We start from the raw sequence: 21,331 nt of genomic DNA, 5'->3' as shown, positions 1-21,331 counted from the left end.
TACAGAAAGTAGGATAGAATTTAGCAGGATATCACTATCAGTATTCTTAGAAGCAACTGAATAAAATTGTGGAAAAATATGATAGGTAGTTAGCAGAAAGTAAATGAAGTAATGAAATGAAATAATGTGGTATAAAACGAAACAAATTTCCAACTATAGTGTGATTTATCCTTGTGAGTGTATGTATTTAAGCAATTTTTCAAAGAGCATTAGCTTCCCTTTGTTAATTTGTTAGTTTATCTATCCATGAACATTTACATAATAATTTTTACATGTCGTCCTAATACAAAAATAAACAGTTAAAAAGTTGATGATTTTGCACAGACAGCCATATAATCACAGACAATTTTTCCTGATTGGATATTTTTATTTTGTGTGCAATGCTATTTTGGCCACATCCATCAGCTTGTGAATGGGATATTGAGCTCAGGAAAGTGGAAGAAGGTTTTTATGTTATCCACCTCAGATCTTGGGCCTCAGAATTTACAGTAACATGCATTATATTTTAACTGGGTGCAGAAGAATGTCAGTGATGTTTATTATTGATTTATGTTAACTTTATACTTATCCCTACATTGTGCTCACTAAATAATGTTTGGCTTTGTATTTTGTACTATTTAAGAGGCATGCTTTTATGGCCTTTTTAAATATTTGACTTTTGGTTAGCTCTTTGATTTTCCTGGAAAATTTATTCTACAATTTTATTCCCAGATAGAAAATGACGCTTTCTGTTTATTTTTTCTTATGACAAGTAAGTTGAGGTTGTCTCATATTCCATAATTATGAATTTTAATTTTGGTGTAACAGTTACTAATGCTCTTGGCAAAGTGCAAAACAGATCGGTAGATGGAGAGGGGGGGAGAAACACTTCAGTCTATGTGTATTAAGGTGATTATTATCATACATCAATTCTGAAACCCTAAGGACTGTATATTTTGGAGTAGTGTACCCTTTCTTGTCTTATTGAGTAGTAATGTGGGGTGGGACTTGCCACACTAACATGAGAAGGTAATTTTTATTTTGGCTGGAGTCACAGTCATGGCACATTTTTTTAATGACGCTGCCATCATTTGAGTATAATAATTTTCCTTTTATTGTTATACAGTCCAGTTTTCAGCCTTAGGCTATTTTAAAGTACAAACACTTATTTATATATCTATTTATATATAAAAAGACATCAGACTAATATGAAATACAAGTCTTTCTCAAAAAAGCATATCTCATCATGTACGAGGTGCTATCCAAAAATTTTCGGGACTGGTGCTGCCATCTGTCGAAAACCTTACCTATGAACTAACTGTCACCATCACCCTTGAAGTAGTTCCATTCCACATGTACACACTGGTCTCAGCACTTCTGCCACTGGTCAGACGTTTTCTGTAAGTTCTGTTCTTTGAGGGTGTGGTGATGCTTCTTGAATCCTCTCTAGAGTATCGAACTGATGGCCTTTCAACTTAAGTTTTAGTTTTGGGAATAGCACAAAGTCGCAAGGTGCCAAATCTGGTGAGTATGGTGGGTGGGGTACAACCACCATGTTGTTTTTTTTTTTTCCAAAAAGCTTCTGGTGAGCAAGGACATGTGACAGGGCTTGTTGTCGTGTTGCAGCAGCCAGTTCCCTTGATGCCAAAGTTTGGGCCATCATCGCTGCACGTTTTCACGGAGCCATCACAAAACATCACAGTAGTATGCAGAATTCACTGTTTGGTTGGGTGGGACAAATTCTTTGTGCACAATTCCCTTGGTATCAAAGAAAATGATGATCATGCTCTTCACTTTGCTCTTCACCTGTATCACTTTTTTGGGTCTTGGAGAGCCCGAGCTCTTCCACTGGGACAATTGTTGCTTTGTCTCTGGGTCATAACCATAAATCCAGCTCTTGTTGCCAGTGATAATCCATGACAAGCAGGTTGGATCATTAAATGTGGTCTGATGAAGGTCTGTGCACACTTCAACATGCTGTGCCTTCTGATCTGCAGTCAAGATGCTTGGCACAAATTTTGCACTCACACAATGCATGCCCAGTTCATCAGTCAACATTCGTTGACATGTCCCATAACCAATACCCACTTCATCTGCAAGGTCTTGAATGGTTCGACATCGACCCACACAACAGGCCTTCCAGTGTGAGCATTATCTTCGATGTCTGTACAGCCGGCCCTGAACCAATCATGCCACTGAAACACACACGTATGGCTCATGCTCTGTCCACCGAAGACTTGTTGAGTCATTCCAAAGGTCTCTGTAGCACTTTTCCCGAGATTTGTACAGAATTTGATACACACGTGCTGTTCTGTTCACGGATCCATCATAAAATCACCACACACCAAACACAGAGTATTATGGAAATCACTGTGGACACACAACATGTCCTCCCAGCTGAATGCCACTCCACACACTGACTCATCAGATTTGCAGCTCTCGCCACCTAATGGTGCAAAGATCTACTACTCCTGCTTTCCAGGTGGTGGTACCAGTCCCAAAATTTTGGATTTCTTCTCATAGGACAGATCTGTCATTAGTAGAAGTGAGAACATCTCCAAAATGCCTAAATATATTGCAAACACTCTTTTCTGGACCCTAGGGAAAATCTGTTTTATGAAACTGCTAACCAGTAAACAGGTATGCACTGTTTACTACTGTTTTTCTTCATTTTTCGCACTATAGAGTTACATATTGGTTCACTTAAAGATTATTGTTATTTATTATTATTATTATTATTATTATTATTATTATTATTATTATACTTGGTGCACATCAGTTCAGTGACAACCTTCATAAACTTTATTGTTATGTAACTTTCAATAAATATATTTTCAGACGATTTCCTTGTGAACCAGAGAGGGACTATTTCATTGATATATATAGAAATCATGCAATTGATCCTGAAATTCGGATTGCTGCATATTTGCAGATAATGAGATGTCCAAATTATATTGCCATAAAAACAATAAAACATGCTCTAATTGAAGAAGAAGTCAACCAAGGTATGAATTTCTGATAATTTTAAAGCAACATTTGCTTAAGGAAAAACTAACCAAAGGGTTGCATTTTTTAAAACTTTACTTACTAGTTACTGTTGTGATTATCAGCATCTATGTTGTTACCTGTACTTATACATAAGGTGAAATAAGATGTTGTATAGAAGAAACAAGTATAGAAGAACAAGAACTAATACAGATTAAGGTTAATGTTCTGATGATTCCTTTGATAATAACATGACCGATTTCCTGTCTCACCATCCTCCAGTGATGTGGTGACCAGAAACAGCTCTTGTTGGTGTGTTTTGGAGACATTCTTAATTTTTTAAATTTGAAGTTAGCTATTTGTATTTGTACTTTATTCGTCTCATAACATACATTTACAGATCATCCAATCATGCTGTACAGGAGACATAAATTTTTAGCCTTATGATATACATAATCACATATGTCCCTAACACTATTATTTATGAGTTCAGGTAGATATTGGACATAGTAATATTATTTAAGTTTCATCAGTATGTACTGATCAAATTGTAAATTTTCACAATCAACATGTGTAGGCTGACGCCAATCCGCACGCAATTGTGCAATCACGTCATCAACACAGATTTTCTGTGAACGTTTGGGCAGGCATTGTTGGTGATGTCTTGATTGGGCCCCATGTTCTTCCACTGATGCTCAATGGAGCACGTTATCATGGTTTCATTCGGGATACTCTACCTGTGCTGCTAGAACATGTGCCTTTACAAGCACGACACAACATGTGGTTCATGCACGATGGAGCTCCTGCACATTTCAGTCGAAGTGTTCGTACGCGTTCAACAACAGATTCGGTGACCGATGGATTGGTAGAGGCACACCAATTCCATGGCCTCCACTCTCTCCAGACCTCAACCCTCTTGACTTTCATTTATGGGGGCATTTGGAAGCTCTTGTCTACACAATCCCGGTACCATACGCAACTCCGGTACCAAACGTAGAGACTCTTCGTGTTCGTATTGTGGACGGCTATGATACAATATGCCATTCTCCAGGGCTGCATCAGCGCATCAGGGACTCCATTCGATGGAGGGTGGATGCATGTATCCTCGCTAACGGAGGAAATTTTGAACATTTCCTATAACGAAGTCTTTGAAGTCATGCTGGTACGTTCTGTTGCTGTGTGTTTCCATTCCATGATTAATGTGATTTGAAGAGAAGTAATAAAATGAGCTCTAACATGGAAAGTAAGTGTTTCCGGAAACATGTTCACATAAGATATTTTCTTTCTTTGTGTGTGAGGAATGTTTCCTGAAAATTTGGCCATACCTTTTTGTAACACCCTGTATATATATATATATATATATATATATATATATATATATATATATATATATATATATATATATATATATATATATATATATATATATATATATATATAATAGAGGGAAACATTCCACGTGGGAAAAATATATCTAAAAAGAAAGATGATGAAACTTACCAAACAAAAGCGCTGGCAGCTCGACAGACACACAAACAAACACAAACATACACACAAAATTCTAGCTTTCGCAACCAATGGTTGCCTCGTCAGGAAAGAGGGAAGGAGAAAGAAAGACAAAAGGATATGGGTTTTAAGGGAGAGGGTAAGGAGTCATTCCAATCCCGGGAGCGGAAAGACTTACCTTAGGGGGAAAAAAGGACAGGTATACACTCGCACACACACACATATCCATCCACACATACACAGACACAAGCAGACATTTGTGTCTGTGTATGTGTGGATGGATATGTGTGTGTGTGCGAGTGTATACCTGTCCTTTTTTCCCCCTAAGGTAAGTCTTTCCGCTCCCGGGATTGGAATGACTCCTTACCCTCTCCCTTAAAATCCATATCCTTTTGTCTTTCCTTCTCCTTCCCTCTTTCCTGACGAGGCAACCATTGGTTGCGAAAGCTAGAATTTTGTGTGTATGTTTGTGTTTGTTTGTGTGTCTGTCGACCTGCCAGCGCTTTTGTTTGGTAAGTTTCATCATCTTTCTTTTTAGATATATATATATATAGTACACACACAATGCTATAATATTAAACAGTCACACTATTCAAATGACAATTTTATCATTTATAAATTCCCCAGTGGAATAGTAACATTTTTCCACCAGTAGATCATATAGTTTTTCCTTCAGTGAACCTCTATACATCCTCAGTAAATATCTACCCTTGAGTTCATTGTAAGTTTACATCCAAGTACTGGTGTGTCTGTTGGTACAGTTTTAAGTGATATGTTTGAAATAGTTTTCTTCCATTGGCTCGGGTTTACTATGTAAAAAGATGATAATTTCAAATATTTACAAAGCAGGGAAAGGTAATATTTTTAGAATCTTGAATAATGGATGCAGGATGTTCTTGGAGGGTCAGCACACATTTTTCTAACAATTCTTTTTTGAAGTAACAGGGTTCCTGACATGTAGCTTGAATTTTCCCCAAAAATTAAACCATATCTAATTATGGATTCAAAGTAACTGTGGTACACCACTTTACTGCAGCTTATGTCTGTTATACCAGATAGTATATCCATTGCAAAGGCAAGGTTGTTTAATTTTGTAGTTAAATAATCTATATTTGCTTGCCAGCTTAGATTTTTGTCCAAGTTTGGTCCCAAGAATTTAATGGACTGACCTTTGCCCATAACTTGATTTTTATGTACAATAGTGATGTCACTGTTTTTTTTTATTATTTGGTTCTAAACTGCGTAAAGAAGGTCTTTGAGAAGTTACGTTTAAGGCCATTTTGTTGAAACCATGAATCTAGGTTGTTTAGTATGTTTATAACACCATCTGGAATTTCTCCCACAGTTTGTTTTTCAAGGAGTGCTGAAGTATCATCAGCAAACATGAATGGCTTGGCATTGATATTAAGAGCTAAATCATTTATGTAAAAGAGAAACAATATTGGTACTAAGATTGAGCCTTGAGAGACTCACTGTGATAATGTATCTCACAGAGGTGCATAATTTATGGTGTTAGATGTTATGTGCATCCTGATTGTCAGATAAGACTAGAGCCAGTGCAGTGCATTTAGTCTGATGTCATATGTGTCTAGTTTATGAAGCAGCAAGGAGCGATTCACAGAATCGAATGCCTTTGTAAGGTCACAAAAGATATCTGCTACTTTGTTGCTTTTGTCTAGTGAGGAGCAGATTTTTTTCAGTGAATTCATTCGTAGCACTCATGGTGCTTTTCCCATTTTGGAATCCATATTGGTTTTTAAGAATAACTCCATGTTTCAAAATAAAATTTATCTGGACTGCAGCTATTTTTTCAGATACTTTGGATATCACTAGGAGGATAGAGATAGGGCAGTAATTTCTCATATCCTCTCCTGATCTTTTTTTTGTGAAGTGATTTTACCTCTGCATACTTAAGCACACAAGGGAAGTTAGTTTGCTCAAATGACTGATAGATTAATAAGGACACAGGGTGTACTATTTTATCATATACAAATTTAATTACTTTGTTGGGTATTAGATCCCACCCTGCATAGTTTTTGTTTTTTAAGACCAAAATAGAATTTGTTACATCTTGGGCTGAGACTTTACTAAATGTCACAAGGGCAGCAAGGCCAAAGAAATTCACACTGTTTTGATTAGTAGTCACATTTACATCAGATTTTGTTATATTTATGAGAAACTTATAAAAATGTTCAGCTATTTGAGAAGGTTTGAAATAGTATCATTGTTTTGTTTGATTTTTAAAATTTCCTGCTGATTAACTGTTGTGGCTAATTCTGATTTAATAACAGACCATACTGCTTTAGGCTTATTCTTATGTCCTAAAATGAACTTCTCATTTGACATTCTTTTGGAAACTTTAACAGCACTTTTAAATACAACTTTATAACATCTCAGATAGTTAACAAATTCAGGGTTTTTATTGTGTTTCATTTCTTTGTGTAGCTCTCATTTTTGAGCACTAGATACTTTTAAGCCTGGAGTAATCAAGTTTAGTTTACTTTTAACTTTTTGGTGTCAAATCATAGGTGGCAATGATCTATGAATTATCCTTGAAATATACAGAAAATCACTTTTTGTCTAGTTTTTGCCGTGCAAGTGTTGGCTAATATCCGAATAGAAATCCAATTTTCTACACTAAATTAACCAGGTCTAAATTCCCTCAAAGTTCTGAACCTAATATTTTTCATTGTTTGGTTTGCTGGTTTGGAGCAGGTGTGCATCAAAATAAGGTGTCTTTTGCAGCATTTTCTGTCTCCATGGTGCTCTTTTCTTTTTTGCATTCTCATTCACTCCCTTCATTCTATCCACTTTCACTACCTATTTTTGTCTCAGTCTATGTATACCACCAGCAGGTGGGGCTCATTTGTCTGACTCTTCATTCTTTCACTTGCCATAATCCCATACTAGCTTTAACTTAATTTTCACAAGGCATTACCAGTTATTTTTGTTTATTTTCACAGTGTATTCCATGTGTTGGTGTTATGGTTTCAAACGAAGTGATGAGCTTCAAGTGTTTTCTTGTGATAATGCCTTAGGGATAAAAGTGCAGTGGAGGGTGGAAGTGCAATGACAGAAATAAAATACAAGAGCTTGTAAATATTTGAAAAAGCTGGGTGTGTGGAAGTTCATTCATGTCAAGAAAGAATATCAACATTCCATGAAAAATGTCAGAAATGGCGTATCCTAGAAAAACTGTTTGCTGCTCATACAAAGAAGTTTCAACAAGGAGGTTATGGTGATATTTACTATAAATACTATGCAAATAACATAAAGCTATGAAGAAACTCTTTACTCAACTCTGAGAGAACAAAATCAAATTGAGAATAACAAATCCATAACAACTTTCGAAGTGTTATAAAAACAAATAGTAATGGTAATGTCACTCTATTCCCTCCAGAACACAACCCTTTGATTCACTTTACATTTATTTTCTCTGATCACAGTGACTCCCACACAGCACCACTGTGGAAGAGTAGAGCTCCTGGGATATATGGTTATCTTTATGTGATCTTATGACCTGCTTGAGAGCATCCTTCTGGTCTCTGTGTCACCTGCATCTTCTCTCCCATGGCTGTCTGATCTCTTGAAGGTCGTGTGGCATTTCTATGTCCTGGTCTGCTTTCCTGCACTCCTTGTGGGAACAAAGATTCAGTGATTTCTTCATCATTTGCTCGTATGTGAGTGAGCTTCGCTCCCTTTAATGAGATGGTCTGTGTCTTGCTGTTTATATCTATCTGCAATGAATGTTCACCCCTTATCAATATCCTGTATGGCCCTGAATAAGGCAGGTGCAGTGGTGGTTTAACTGCGTCTGTTGTGAGGATGACATGTGGGAAGGTGTGAAGCTCCTTATTTTAGAATGCTCTTACATCTCCATGTCTTGATCCTGGTGAAGGTCAGAGTTTAGGTATCTGGTCCTTTACATGTTGTAAGACATGTGGCAGTTACATGGTCATCAACTGTCCTTGAGCCACAAAGAACTCCACTAATAGCTGCAAGGTCTCTCCACAGACCATTTCTACCATAGATGCTGTTAAATCTGGTTTGTAAGCAGTTCACAGTTCTGGTAGCACCACTGGCAAGGCTGAGGCCCAGCTGTCTTATGACACAACAACATGTCCTTTAATGTCCAGTGCCATTTCTCAACCATTCCATTACTGGCTGGCTAGTAGGCGGCAGTGTGATGATATCTGAATCTGCATGGTCTGGACAGCTCTGTGAATAAAATAGACTTGAACTGGCATCCCTGGCCTGCAGTCATGTGCAAAGGGTAACCAAATCCTACTATCCATGTGCCCAGAAAGACCCATGCTACTGCCTCTGCTGATATTTCCATTAGAAACACTGCTTAGGTCCATCTTGTATATCGATCTACTACTGTCAGGAGATAACAAAAGCCTTAAGATGGTGACAGTAAGTAGTCCCATAATGTCCAAGAAAATGTGTGCAACCAATCTATCATTTGTGGGAAATCTCTTACTGGTTTGTGGACAAGGCAGCTGATTTTGCTAGTCTGGCATGCCATGCATGCCCTTGCTCATCTATGGTAATCTTTCTTTATGTTTGGTCAAATGAACCAGTCCTTCATGAGCTTTATGTGGTGTTTGCACTTGAGTGGGTCAGTCCATGAATACTTTCAAAGCATGTTTTTCTGTCCCACAGGAAAAAATGGGTGTGGCTTGCCTTGTGACATGCCACAACAAACCTCAGTCCATGTTCGTGTTTGTCATACTTGTTTGAACTGCTGTCCTATAGAGATGTTGTGCCTGTACTTTTTATGTTGTGGGTCAAGTGTTTGAGCCATTGCCAGTTGGTTGTAATCAGTTGTTTGTGATATGGCTTCCACCCTTGACAAGAAATAGGCAATTATGTTCTCTGCTCCACTACTGTTACACAGGTCTGTCATCAACTGGGCAATAAATTCTAGCCATCTAAATTGTCATGGGTAGCAGGTGACCGTGTTCTTGATAAATGTGCGGGTGGTAGGCTTAGAGTCAGTGTAGAGTGTACGTGCTCTTGCTTCTCTGTATGTGAGAAAGTATCGCACTGCCTCACATATTGCAAGTAACTCTCTGCCAGGCACTCCATTTGATTTGTGCTGCTGTAAGTTTGCATGGAAAGACCCCTATTGGCTACCAGAGTCCATTTACATTTTGTTGGAGGTTGCTCCAATTGCCTGTTGACTGGCATCAATGACTATGACTAAATGTGCTCATGGAACCAGATGTGCCAACAGGAAAGTGTTCTGCAGGCTGGATTTTGCTTTTTCAAAGGCTTTTTGCATCTCAGGGGAACATTTTAGGGGATGTTGGCCTGTCATGTGTCTGCCCACTAGAGCTGCTCTCAATGGTGTCCTCATCTTGGCTCTACCTGGTAAATGCTGAGTATAGAAACTGAGTGTTCTGAGAAACCTTCTAAGTTGTTAATAATCTGTGGAGGTGGTATTTTCTTTATGAAAGCTATTTTGTCCTTCAGAGGGCAGATACATTGTACCTCAGAAATGTTACTCTTTTGTGCTGGAGTGTACATTTCTCTTCATTGACTACAACTCTATATCTCTTTATGCACTTGAATACAACCTTGAGGTGTTCTTGATGATGACTTGCTGACTTTGAAAATACTAAAATGTTAAATAACTACATAAAACAACACTTTAATCAATGCAGTACCTCATCAATAAAGCAGTGCCACATCTATGCAACATTTTTTAGGCCAAAAGGCAGTCTTGCATATTTGAACTAGCTACTGCTGTCTTGTCAAAGTCATCATCTGTTACTGACCAGAATTTTGTGGTAAGCCTTCTTGCAGCCATACCTGCCAGTACACTGATAAGTCTCTGATATTGGGTATTTGGTACCGATTCAGGAGTGTGAGGGTGTTTAGTGCCCTATAATCACCAGGCGAACGGTCTACCCGACGGGAGGCCCTCGTCACACGACATTTCATTTCACCACAGTGCCTCCAATTACCTCCTTTTTTCTTCACAAAATGCAATGGTGAGGGCCATGGGCTGTCAGATCTGTATATCATGCCATTTTGCAGTAAGTCTTCAAATTATGCTTTCACTGCTACATACCATTCTGGATCTAAACCCCTTGGTCATTGCAATACTGGCTGACCTGTTGTCATTTGAATGTGGTACACCATATTGTGTGCTACTTGCTGTATAGGTGATGCTTCAGTGCTACTCAAACCTGATGATGATAATATACTCACATGGGTCACTGCCTGTCCCAATATGCCTCTGACCATTGCCTTTGCAAACCAGTGCAGCTCTAATTTTGACTTCCATTCTGGTGTGCTAAAGAAAATCAGTCAAATCTAGTACTTCTGCTATAAGAAAAGTTCACTCATGACTATGCCAGAAAACCAAGCTGACTTTTAATGTACATTTACTGTGCGTGGACATCAGTAATTTATTGGCTGCCATGAGGCCTGCTTGTGGGGATTTTCCTGTCACTGTACAGCTTCATGCCAACAGTACACTAATGTTTGATCGAGAGCCTATGAGATATTAATGGCCTGAACACATGTCTCTGACATACAGTGTATGGGACAGGATAAATACATGGGGTAAGTTGCTCATTGTGTTCAGCTCCTTTGCTCACCTCCTTGCTGCCAGTGTTTGTGATAGCTGCATGATGCCTTGCACCTCATCGTCCTGTCACCTAATTGCCGATGGCAGCAAAAGACCTGCTGCTGAAAACTATTTTGATTCATCTCATTCTGTTCCTAGTGTCTTGCATTGTTGAGCTCTTCTGTCACTCAAAGCAACTAAACATCTGTTTCTGTCATGACTTGACCTTCTTTTGTAGTTTATGCAGCTGTTCATTAAGATCTGATTGTTGGCTTCTCTGTATAACTACTGCCTCTCGTTTTTCACAGTCATCAGAAACCAGTGCAATGCTCACTGTCTTTAAGTTATTTAATGTTGCACAGACCTTTGTCTGCTAGCATTATCAATGCAATAATATCATCATTTTCCAAAGCAACCACTGCTGGTTTTACTGCTCTAGTAGTTGTGCTAACCATACATGTCTCAGCATTCCAGCTGGTAAATCTGCGATTCCTACAATGCCATGCAAGTGTTGCTAATACTCAGAGATAGTTTTGTCACTCTTAATGTGACAAATGCTGGATGCACTGATCCAGTGGCTTACTCATGCAGTTGGTTAGTGCTTTTTTTCAAGCATGTGTATTGTTGCTTCTCAGGCAGCTCGAGTATTTTGTCTGTGCCGATAGTGCCACGGCTGTGAATTTTGTACCCCCACCTATTATCTCATTTTGTTCAAATGCCAGTTCTAGCATCACAAACTGAGTGCTAGTTTGTTCAGTAGGAGCTTCAGCATCCATATATGCAGTGCAGCCTTCCCATAATAGCACATACAGTCCCAGTTTGTGGTTACAGACTGGTTGCTGGACTTGTTTGCTCTGACATCACTAATTGCAGGTCTGCAAATTGTCTCTGCAATTTGCCCTATAATGCTGGCAACTGAGTCCTCGTCTCTTCTCTTGACGTGTCTTTACCTTGTTATACCACCTGATTTTGCATGTCCATTTGTGCAAACTTTAGCTCTAGTTGCTTGCAGAGTCACCACTTCATGGCAATATTCACTACAAGTGCTATGCAAATAACATAGACCAACTTAAAATTATGAAGAAACTCTTGATTCAGCATTGTGAGAACAGAAACAAATTGCGAATAACAAATCCTTAACAACCACAGAAGTAGTAAAAACAACAAGCGTAGTAGTAATGTCTCTCCAGTCCCTCCTAGCCACAACACTTTGATTCGCCGTGCAGTTATTTTCTCTGACTACCACAAGGTCATGCCAAACAGTTGTGGTCAACTATAACTGTCATCACAATTAAAATTAATTGTTTATTGTGTGGATTGGCAGTAATATCACAGTACCTGCATGATAAAATCTAACTTCATAAGACTAAATTAAATTTTGTATACAATGACTGAAAAAAAGATCCCAGAGAATGTACAAAATGACCTGAGAAATTCAATGATGAGTTTGGACAAACATTGTTACAATGTCTTCAGACTTTTCCAGACGTAATAGCAACAGATGGATAGTATATTCTGTTCAGCAATGGAAGTGAGCAGCCATACAGGTGATTTTTTTCTTTTATAAAAATAATTAAGAACGTTGACCAACATCTGCCTTGTTAAATAAGAACAAGTCAAATAAGAATGTACGAAGTATTTTAATTGCATGAATAATAGAACAAATTATCAAAATTAGAACTTTGTCTGTAATGACAAGTGACACAAATCACTAGAACACATACAGTTAGATCTCACATATCTCTTCAAATATATGAAGAGAGTCTAATTTTTTTAACTATCTGGATGTCAACATGAAAAAAAGTTTGTTACATCTGTAATTTAACGAATGTAATGTACAAAGATTGAGTGAAATGTTTTTATTGTTATAAATATTTGTCTACAAATTGTAATTCTCTCTCTCTCTCTCTCTCTCTCTCTCTCTCTCTCTCTCTCTTGACACACACACACACACACACACACACACACACACACACACACACAGGATTTTAGCTGGGTTTTAGTTTCTTAAATTTAGTACTACGGTGAACAATATTTGACTGTGGTTTTAAGGGAGATGACAAACATCTCACCATGATTTTAAATGAGGTTTAAGTGAGATTTACTCACAATAAATTCTAACTGGACAGCTGCATCACATTTTCTTAGAATGGGTAACAATGGAGATATAAATATATATGAAAAAATCTGGCATACTTTTCTTACTTCTACTCGATTCTGTCACACAGTATCATATTTTGGAATAGCTCCATAAATTGAGAGAAGGTTTTTAGAGTGCAAAGCAACCAATCGGTACTGACTCTTTTGATGCATTGCAAAATGTTGTGTTGTGTGAATCATTTGAGAAATAAATAATCTAATGAGTGTGTTTAAACATGAATGACTTTATTATCCACATTTATGAATCCTTGTGACTTCTGTGTCTTATTTATACCATAGCTGCTGGTTGATACAAGATGAGTGCATCAGTGGGTTGGCAGTATTGACCCAGAAACAAGTAAACATTCCCCTGCTCATAACCCCTTTAGATATGTAAGCTATGTCATTCTTCCTCTGCTCCTCATATTGGCTTGAGGCAAACCATCTTACTAGTGGGAGTAATATTTATAACAGTGATTACTGAGAAAGTGTATTGGAGAAACAGACTATCAGTAAGGAAGCAAGGAGGATTAAAAAAACTTATAATATGGTAGATAATGATGATACTCAGAAATGCATTGTTTTCTAATTAGAATTAAAGAATAGTATAAAACTTTTTTTCCTTTTTTAAATATCTCTGATCAAATGTCAGGGTGGTAAAATTAAAAAAATAAATGAGCAGATTTTCAAAACTTTCATAGTAAAATCGCTGTGTGCCTGAATTATTACTTGGGCTTATGCTCCATTTATAACACCCCACCTTCATTAGACATTATACCCTAATCATTAACTATCCCACACAAACACAGTGCTTTACAGTCTCCATATGAAAACCTGGTCTCTCACATGTATTTCCGGCTTTTCCATTCTGTTTTACATTCCCTCTATTCTCCAATTCTTTTCATATAACCATGACATAACTTCCATCAATAGATGTGTGTGTTAATTTTTTGCTTTTCTTTTCTGTCCCTGTCAGGTTTGCTTTGTTTCTTGCTTCTTCTACCTTTTACAGTGCTGTTGTTTTTAGTTTCATTCTTATTTTACAAGTTTTATTTACATAATTACAGTTAATTTATTTTTGGATCGGCACATCATTTCACAGTGGGATATTCTATGTTATTATGGTAGATTTCATTCTAGGTAATTTATTTAAATTTAATAGATTATAATCATGAGAAGTGTTTCGATCACATGTGTATAAAAGGCTTATTATATTTATTCAAGGGTGGAAAGAGATGTGACAGAGAAACAAGTTCCCTCTGCATTCAAAAAAAACCGCTTTTGCCAGGCACATGTTTTATGACTGTATGTAGATTGTCAAACTACATTTGATTATCTGATTTCTTTCAAGCCAAGAAGTTAGACAAGAAAAGGTAATCACTCATCATACAGAGGAAGTTTTAGGTAGTAGAAGAACACATAAACAATATTTCCAACTATATACCGCAGCTCTCATTCATGCCTTTTGACTGCTGAACACACAAATACACAGCTACATTTTCCTGTCACTGCCCCAGATAGAACCACAGCTCGATTCACTTAATAGAAATGCATATAATGTTTACTTCTAGTTTTATTTGCTCAAATTCAAATTCATTCTTGACAACAATTTTTCTTGTTGGGGAGGCTCTGGTTAATATTTCATACTGCCTGAATGGATGACTGTAGCATGTATTGGTGTAAATTCCACAAAATTATTTTCATTAGTTTACTCTCTACCATCCCTGTTTTGTTTCAATTTGTTCATGTAACAGCAGCTATGTGGGCAGCTCAGTACATCAGGTAGTAACTGGTGATGATGACAAGTTACATTGTTGAAATATTGTGCTGAGATGGGATGAAAAAGCAGTAACCTGGGCAAGACAGTGGATAAGACTTACCAAGGAGAACCATAAACTTATAATTGGATACACACATACATTCATACATTAATCCCTATTCCATAGGTCATGAATACGACATTTTGTAATGATATCATTTCTATCAACCACCAGATTCATCCCCAGATGTAACTGAAAACTTTAGAAAAAAAAAAACAGTTTGCTAGTATGTATGTTTCCCATTTGCTAGTCTGAAAAACTGAGTCAGCATCCCTCCATAATGAGTAAGATGTTGAGCTCAGAAAGAGGAAGAGATGTTAGTATTGTGCTATGCATAGCTTGGGAGTAAGCATTTCTTAAAAGGAAAAAAGAAGGAAAAAAACATAAAGTGAAGGTGTTATGTGGAATGTTGGGTGTTTTATAATCATTATTATTATTATTATTATTTATTTGTATAACATTTTTTATCAAACCCCTACTCTGTTTCATCTAAGTAATCCTTCAAAGTATAAAATGTATTGCATAATAGGTACTTTTTAGCTGTCTTTTAAATAAGTGTATTTTTGCAATTTCTTTAATCTCTTTTGGTAATTTATTTTACAGTTTTATTCCTTGGTAGAAAATGCTGTTTTGAGTTATATTTTTATTTTTCCTTGGTAAGTGTAAGTTGAGTCTATCTCTTGTTGCATGGCCATGGACAGAGCTGTTTGTGCAGTAATTACCAATTTTATTTTTGATGTGTGCAATGACTGGTAAATGTACTCACATGGAGCAGTTAAAATCCCCTGTGTTTTGAACAGATCTTTACAATGAGATTGGCTAATATTTTTGGATATTATTCTTATGTCTCTTTTCTGGAGTTTGAAAATTGTATTCATACTTTGTGCATTTGTTCCCCAAAAATGAATGACATAGCTAACAATTGAGTGTACATATGATTAATATGTAACTAAAAGACACTGCATGTTACACACTGATGATAGGATTCTAAGGGCATAACATGCTGATGACATTCTGTTTACAAGTACCTTTGTGTGTTCACACCACTTCAACTGAGAATCAATATTCCTTCTCAGAAATTTTGCATTTGTTACACGGTCTATAGAGGTGCCATCCACATTTGATTTAACATTGTCATTTTCCCTCTTCAAACTGAAATTCATGGCATTAGTTTTTATTATGTTCAATGTCACTTTATTGCTTATTGGCCAATCATAAACTTCCTTGAGAGTTTCATTTGCTTTCTCGGCAAGGAGTTCTCTTGTTTTCTCAGTGACTATAATATTGCTGTCATCAGCAAAGAGAATTTTTTCACCTTGAGTAACACTACTGGGAAAGTCATTGATGTACACTCCTGGAAATGGAAAAAAGAACACATTGACACCGGTGTGTCAGACCCACCATACTTGCTCCGGACACTGCGAGAGGGCTGTACAAGCAATGATCACACGCACGGCACAGCGGACACACCAGGAACCGCGGTGTTGGCCGTCGAATGGCGCTAGCTGCGCAGCATTTGTGCACCGCCGCCGTCAGTGACAGCCAGTTTGCCGTGGCATACGGAGCTCCATCGCAGTCTTTAACACTGGTAGCATGCCGCGACAGCATGGACGTGAACCGTATGTGCAGTTGACGGACTTTGAGCGAGGGCGTATAGTGGGCATGCGGGAGGCCGGGTGGACGTACCGCCGAATTGCTCAACACGTGGGGCGTGAGGTCTCCACAGTACATCCATGTTGTCGCCAGTGGTCGGCGGAAGGTGCACGTGCCCGTCGACCTGGGACCGGACCGCAGCGACGCACGGATGCACGCCAAGACCGTAGGATCCTACGCAGTGCCGTAGGGGACCGCACTGCCACTTCCCAGCAAATTAGGGACACTGTTGCTCCTGGGGTATCGGCGAGGACCATTCGCAACCGTCTCCATGAAGCTGGGCTACGGTCCCGCACACCGTTAGGCCGTCTTCCGCTCACGCCCCAACATCGTGCAGCCCGCCTCCAGTGGTGTCGCGACAGGCGTGAATGGAGGGACGAATGGAGACGTGTCGTCTTCAGCGATGAGAGTCGCTTCTGCCTAGGTGCCAATGATGGTCGTATGCGTGTTTGGCGCCGTGCAGGTGAGCGCCACAATGAGGACTGCATACGACTGAGGCACACAGGGCCAACACCCGGCATCATGGTGTGGGGAGCGATCTCCTACAGTGGCCGTACACCACTGGTGATCGTCGAGGGGACACTGAACAGTGCACTGTACATCCAAACCGTCATCGAACTCATCGTTCTACCATTCCTAGACCAGCAAGGGAACTTGCTGTTCCAACAGGACAATGCACGTCCGCATGTATCCCGTGCCACCCAATGTGCTCTAGAAGGTGTAAGTCAACTACCCTGGCCAGCAAGATCTCCGGATCTGTCCCCCATTGAGCATGTTTGGGACTGGATGAAGCGTCGTCTCACGCGGTCTGCACGTCCAGCATGAACGTTGGTCCAACTGGGGCGCCAGGTGGAAATGGCATGGCAAGCCATTCCACAGGACTACATCCAGCATCTCTACGATCGTCTCCATGGGAGAAAAGCAGCCTGCATTGCTGCGAAAGGTGGATATACACTGTACTAGTGCCGACATTGTGCATGCTCTGTTGCCTGTGTCTATGTGCCTGTGGTTCTGTCAGTGTGATCATGTGATGTATCTGACCCCAGGAATGTGTCAATAAAGTTTCCCCTTCCTGGGACAATGAATTCACGGTGTTCTTATTTCAATTTCCAGGAGTGTATATCAGGAATAGTATCGGTCCTAATATGGTACCTTGTGGAACCCCTATATTAATGTATTTTTGGTTCTGATAAGTGTTTTACTAAAATGTTTGGATCTATTTGAAGTATGTGTTATCTATACTCTTTGTACCCTATCTGCTAGGTATGATCGAAACCAGTCATTAGCTACCCCCCTCATTCCCAATGCTTCTAATTTATTTAATACAATCTTGTGGTCGACTGTATCAAACACCTTAGAAAGATCCAAAAATATACCTGTGACACACTCATCTTTATCAAGAGCATCAAGTACAATTTTTGTGAATTCCACTAAGGCTGACTCCATATTTTTCACACTTCAGAAACCAAACTGTGATTCTCTTAAAAGATTGTATTTATTCAGGTAATTCATTAATCCGTCATATATAATTGCTTCTATTATTTTTGAGAATGCTGGCAGCAGGGAAATGGGCCAGTAAATTTCTATGTCTTCTGCATTATCTTTCTTAAGCAAAGGTACAACTCTTGCCTGTTTTAACTGCCCTGGAAATGTCCCTGATGTGAAGGATTCATTTATTATATTTGTTAAAGGGCCTTGTATAATCCCTGTGTTTCAGTACAGAAAAAAATGGTTCAGATGGCTCTGAGCACTTTGGACTTAACTTCTGAGGTCATCAGTCCCCTAGAGCGTAGAACTACTTAAACCTAACTGACCTAAGGACATCACTCACATCCATGCCCGAGGCAGGATTCGAACCTGTGACCGTAGTGTTCACGCAGTTCCAGACTGTAGCACCTAGAACCGCTCGGCCACCCCGGCCGACTTCAGTACACACATTGGTACTTCATCTAAGCCTACTGCCTTCTTTTTTTTTAGTTTTTGAACAGTTTTATTGACTTCATTCTCTGTGGTTGGAAGTAACTTCATTGTATTTAGTGCAACATTATTTACAGGTGTTATATTTGTTTTGGGGAATTTTTGCTGTAACTTCTCTGCAATACTTTAAAAATGCTCATTTACATAGTTTGCTAAGGGTTGTGGATCGTTTATTACCTTATCTCCCTCTCTTAGCAGTATGTTATTCTGCATTTGTCTGCCTATTCCTGTCCTTTTTTATAACATCGCAGACTGCTTCGCTTTTATTCTCTGCATTATATATTATTTTGTCATTAAATGACTTTTTTGCAGCAAACAGCATCTTCCTATAGATCTTTTTGTATCTATGATAGAAATTTAAGAATTCTGGATCATTGTGAATCTTTTTCATGCAACTGAGGTGTGCAGGACTTTCTAATACCTGCTGTTTTCCATCTGTTTTTGTGAGATGTTGATACAGACATGCATACCTTTGGAAATGCCTTTTCAAAGTTCAATTTAAACAATGAGGAAAATTTAGAGAATTTCATTATCACATTGGTTTCCTTAAACACTGCACCCCAACTTTGTTACCCTAGCTCTTTTGAAAAATCTTTTATTTTGATTTCTGATCGATGTTGTTTATAGGTTTGTAGTTTAGGGAATGATTCAATGCCTGACTTTACTGTTGTTATTTGACAGAGATGGTCTGATAGTCCGAGATCTTTTACAGCTACATCACATTTTTCCCTGTCCATATTTGTGGCCGCAAGGTCAATTACTGATGCAGTCATTTTAGTAACCCTTGTTGCACTATTGACCGATAGGGACATGCCAAAACTTTGAAGGATGTTTATGAAGGTGTTGCTGGATTCATTTATGATATTAGTGTTGATGTTAATGTCCCCACACAGAATTATGTTGACCTTTATACTTGAGACTTTATCTGCAACTTCTGATAATTTATAAAAAAAAAGTGTCCACACTACCACTGGGAGATCTATACATGCACAAAATGATTAATTTCTTGGTGATATAAATCCCTGTTAATTCAATAGCAGATATTTCAAAGTGTTTGTCTTCACTTACGGTACTGAGGTCATGTCTTGATTTGAACTGTGTCCCTTTTCTGATATAAATGCATGATCCTGCACCTCTTGAAGTGGTTCTGCAGTAAGAGTTTGCTTTTTCATACAATTATAATACTACAAGTTGGATTTCTGTGTCTCTACACCAATGCTCAGTAACAAAAACTACTATGCAGCTCAAAGATTGGAGGTCAACTTCTAATAGTTGCATTTTATTTTTTATTGATCGCATGTTTTGATGGAGGATTGTTAAATCTGTGAAACACCTCTTGTTACTCTTTCCAATGGTTTGTTTTTCTTTGTGACATCTGGTATGTGTGATATTAGAAGTGTTCAAATCTGTCTTGTGCGTGATTATTTCAGTATTTTTTAAACTGCTGAAGATACACTTTTGACAGGGAAACCTGTTGTCTGGACTTATCCTAAGAAAGACCTACTTTTCCTACCTATGACAACAGGTATTTGACCATGTGTGGCCTGAGATCCACCCCCTATACTTTCATGAATCAGCTGTACTAGTCTTCCCTTCCCAGTCTTGTTTAGGTGTAGGCCATGCCTAGTGAAACCCCATCTGTTGATAGTCCCGACGGGCACCAGAGAAACATGAGCAAAGTTGGCTGTCCTCAGAGCCATCCCTAACCCTACATTAATTCACCTCACAGCTCCATCAAGGTGTGGTCAATCATGACGCCAGAACAACTCAACAAAGTGTATGTTTGTGCCATGAATCAGGGAAGCTATCTTTTTCAGGTCACCACCTATGTCATATGCCCCATCCCTGTCCAAACTGTTTCCCACCTCACCCACTATCACCACATGGTCCTCTTTTGTAAAGTCCTTACATAAAGACCCTAGCTCCTCTATCACATGACTTAGCCCTGCATTTGGCTTGAAGATACTGTTGGCCTGGTATGCTGCCTCTAAACTTTCCTGTAACTAAGGGCCTACACCTCGCCCATGGCTACTACCTAGCAGCAGCACTTTCTTCTTCTTAACACTTTGTACATTCCTAGGCTTCTTGGCCTTGGTTGAAGTGTGCTGCACATTTCCTGCTCCTTGTTCTACCTGAGGCTCTTCTCCACTTAACTCTGGCAGTGGTAGATACCTGTTTTTGGTGTTGATGATAAACTGTCAGATCACATTCTCTTTCTTCCTATCCTCCTACCAGCTGCCAGTTCCCAACCACCCTCCTCCCCCCTATCTCCCTTGATCCTTATGAGTTTCCTTCCTTGTTTCCTTTCCTATTCCCCAATCAAAATGTTCCTACTGCATACTCCCCCCACCCCTTGAAAATATTTCCTCCAAGATTGGCAACAAATCCCTCTACTCACTACCCTATAACAGCTCCCACATTTCTCACTCATGGTCAGTTTTGAAAGAATAATTAAGTTTAATGAATGTTTTTAAATTTGTCAAGGACGTGAGATTGGCTGTGTATAAACGAAAAATGACACAAAGGTCTTATCTGCAGTGGTTGTTGTTTTTGTATTGATTTAGAAGAATGAATTTGTAATCCCTTTGCTTTTAGAGAATTTACTTTATCAGGCATGTTTGGTCAGGTTTTTACAAGTTTATAACTTGGAAAATTTAGGCTTAGATCATGTCTATCTAACTAGTAAACAGTA

General features: G+C 38.6%; 1 protein-coding gene across 1 annotated transcript in view; it reads left to right on the top strand.

Annotated features, from left to right (window-relative positions):
* LOC124722172 overlaps positions 1–21,331 on the top strand; it is an 830,020-nt gene that overhangs the window by 205,670 nt on the left and 603,019 nt on the right. Inside the window, exon 13 of the mRNA XM_047247373.1 lies at positions 2,818–2,984. Coding sequence (XP_047103329.1) covers positions 2,818–2,984 — 167 coding nt within the window. The remainder of the gene's footprint in view (positions 1–2,817; positions 2,985–21,331) is intronic.

This window comes from Schistocerca piceifrons, chromosome X, assembly GCF_021461385.2.
Source record: "Schistocerca piceifrons isolate TAMUIC-IGC-003096 chromosome X, iqSchPice1.1, whole genome shotgun sequence".
Lineage (NCBI taxonomy): Eukaryota > Metazoa > Arthropoda > Insecta > Orthoptera > Acrididae > Schistocerca > Schistocerca piceifrons.
Note: the sequence above shows the minus strand (reverse complement) of the source record. Positions and strands in the feature narration are given on the sequence as shown.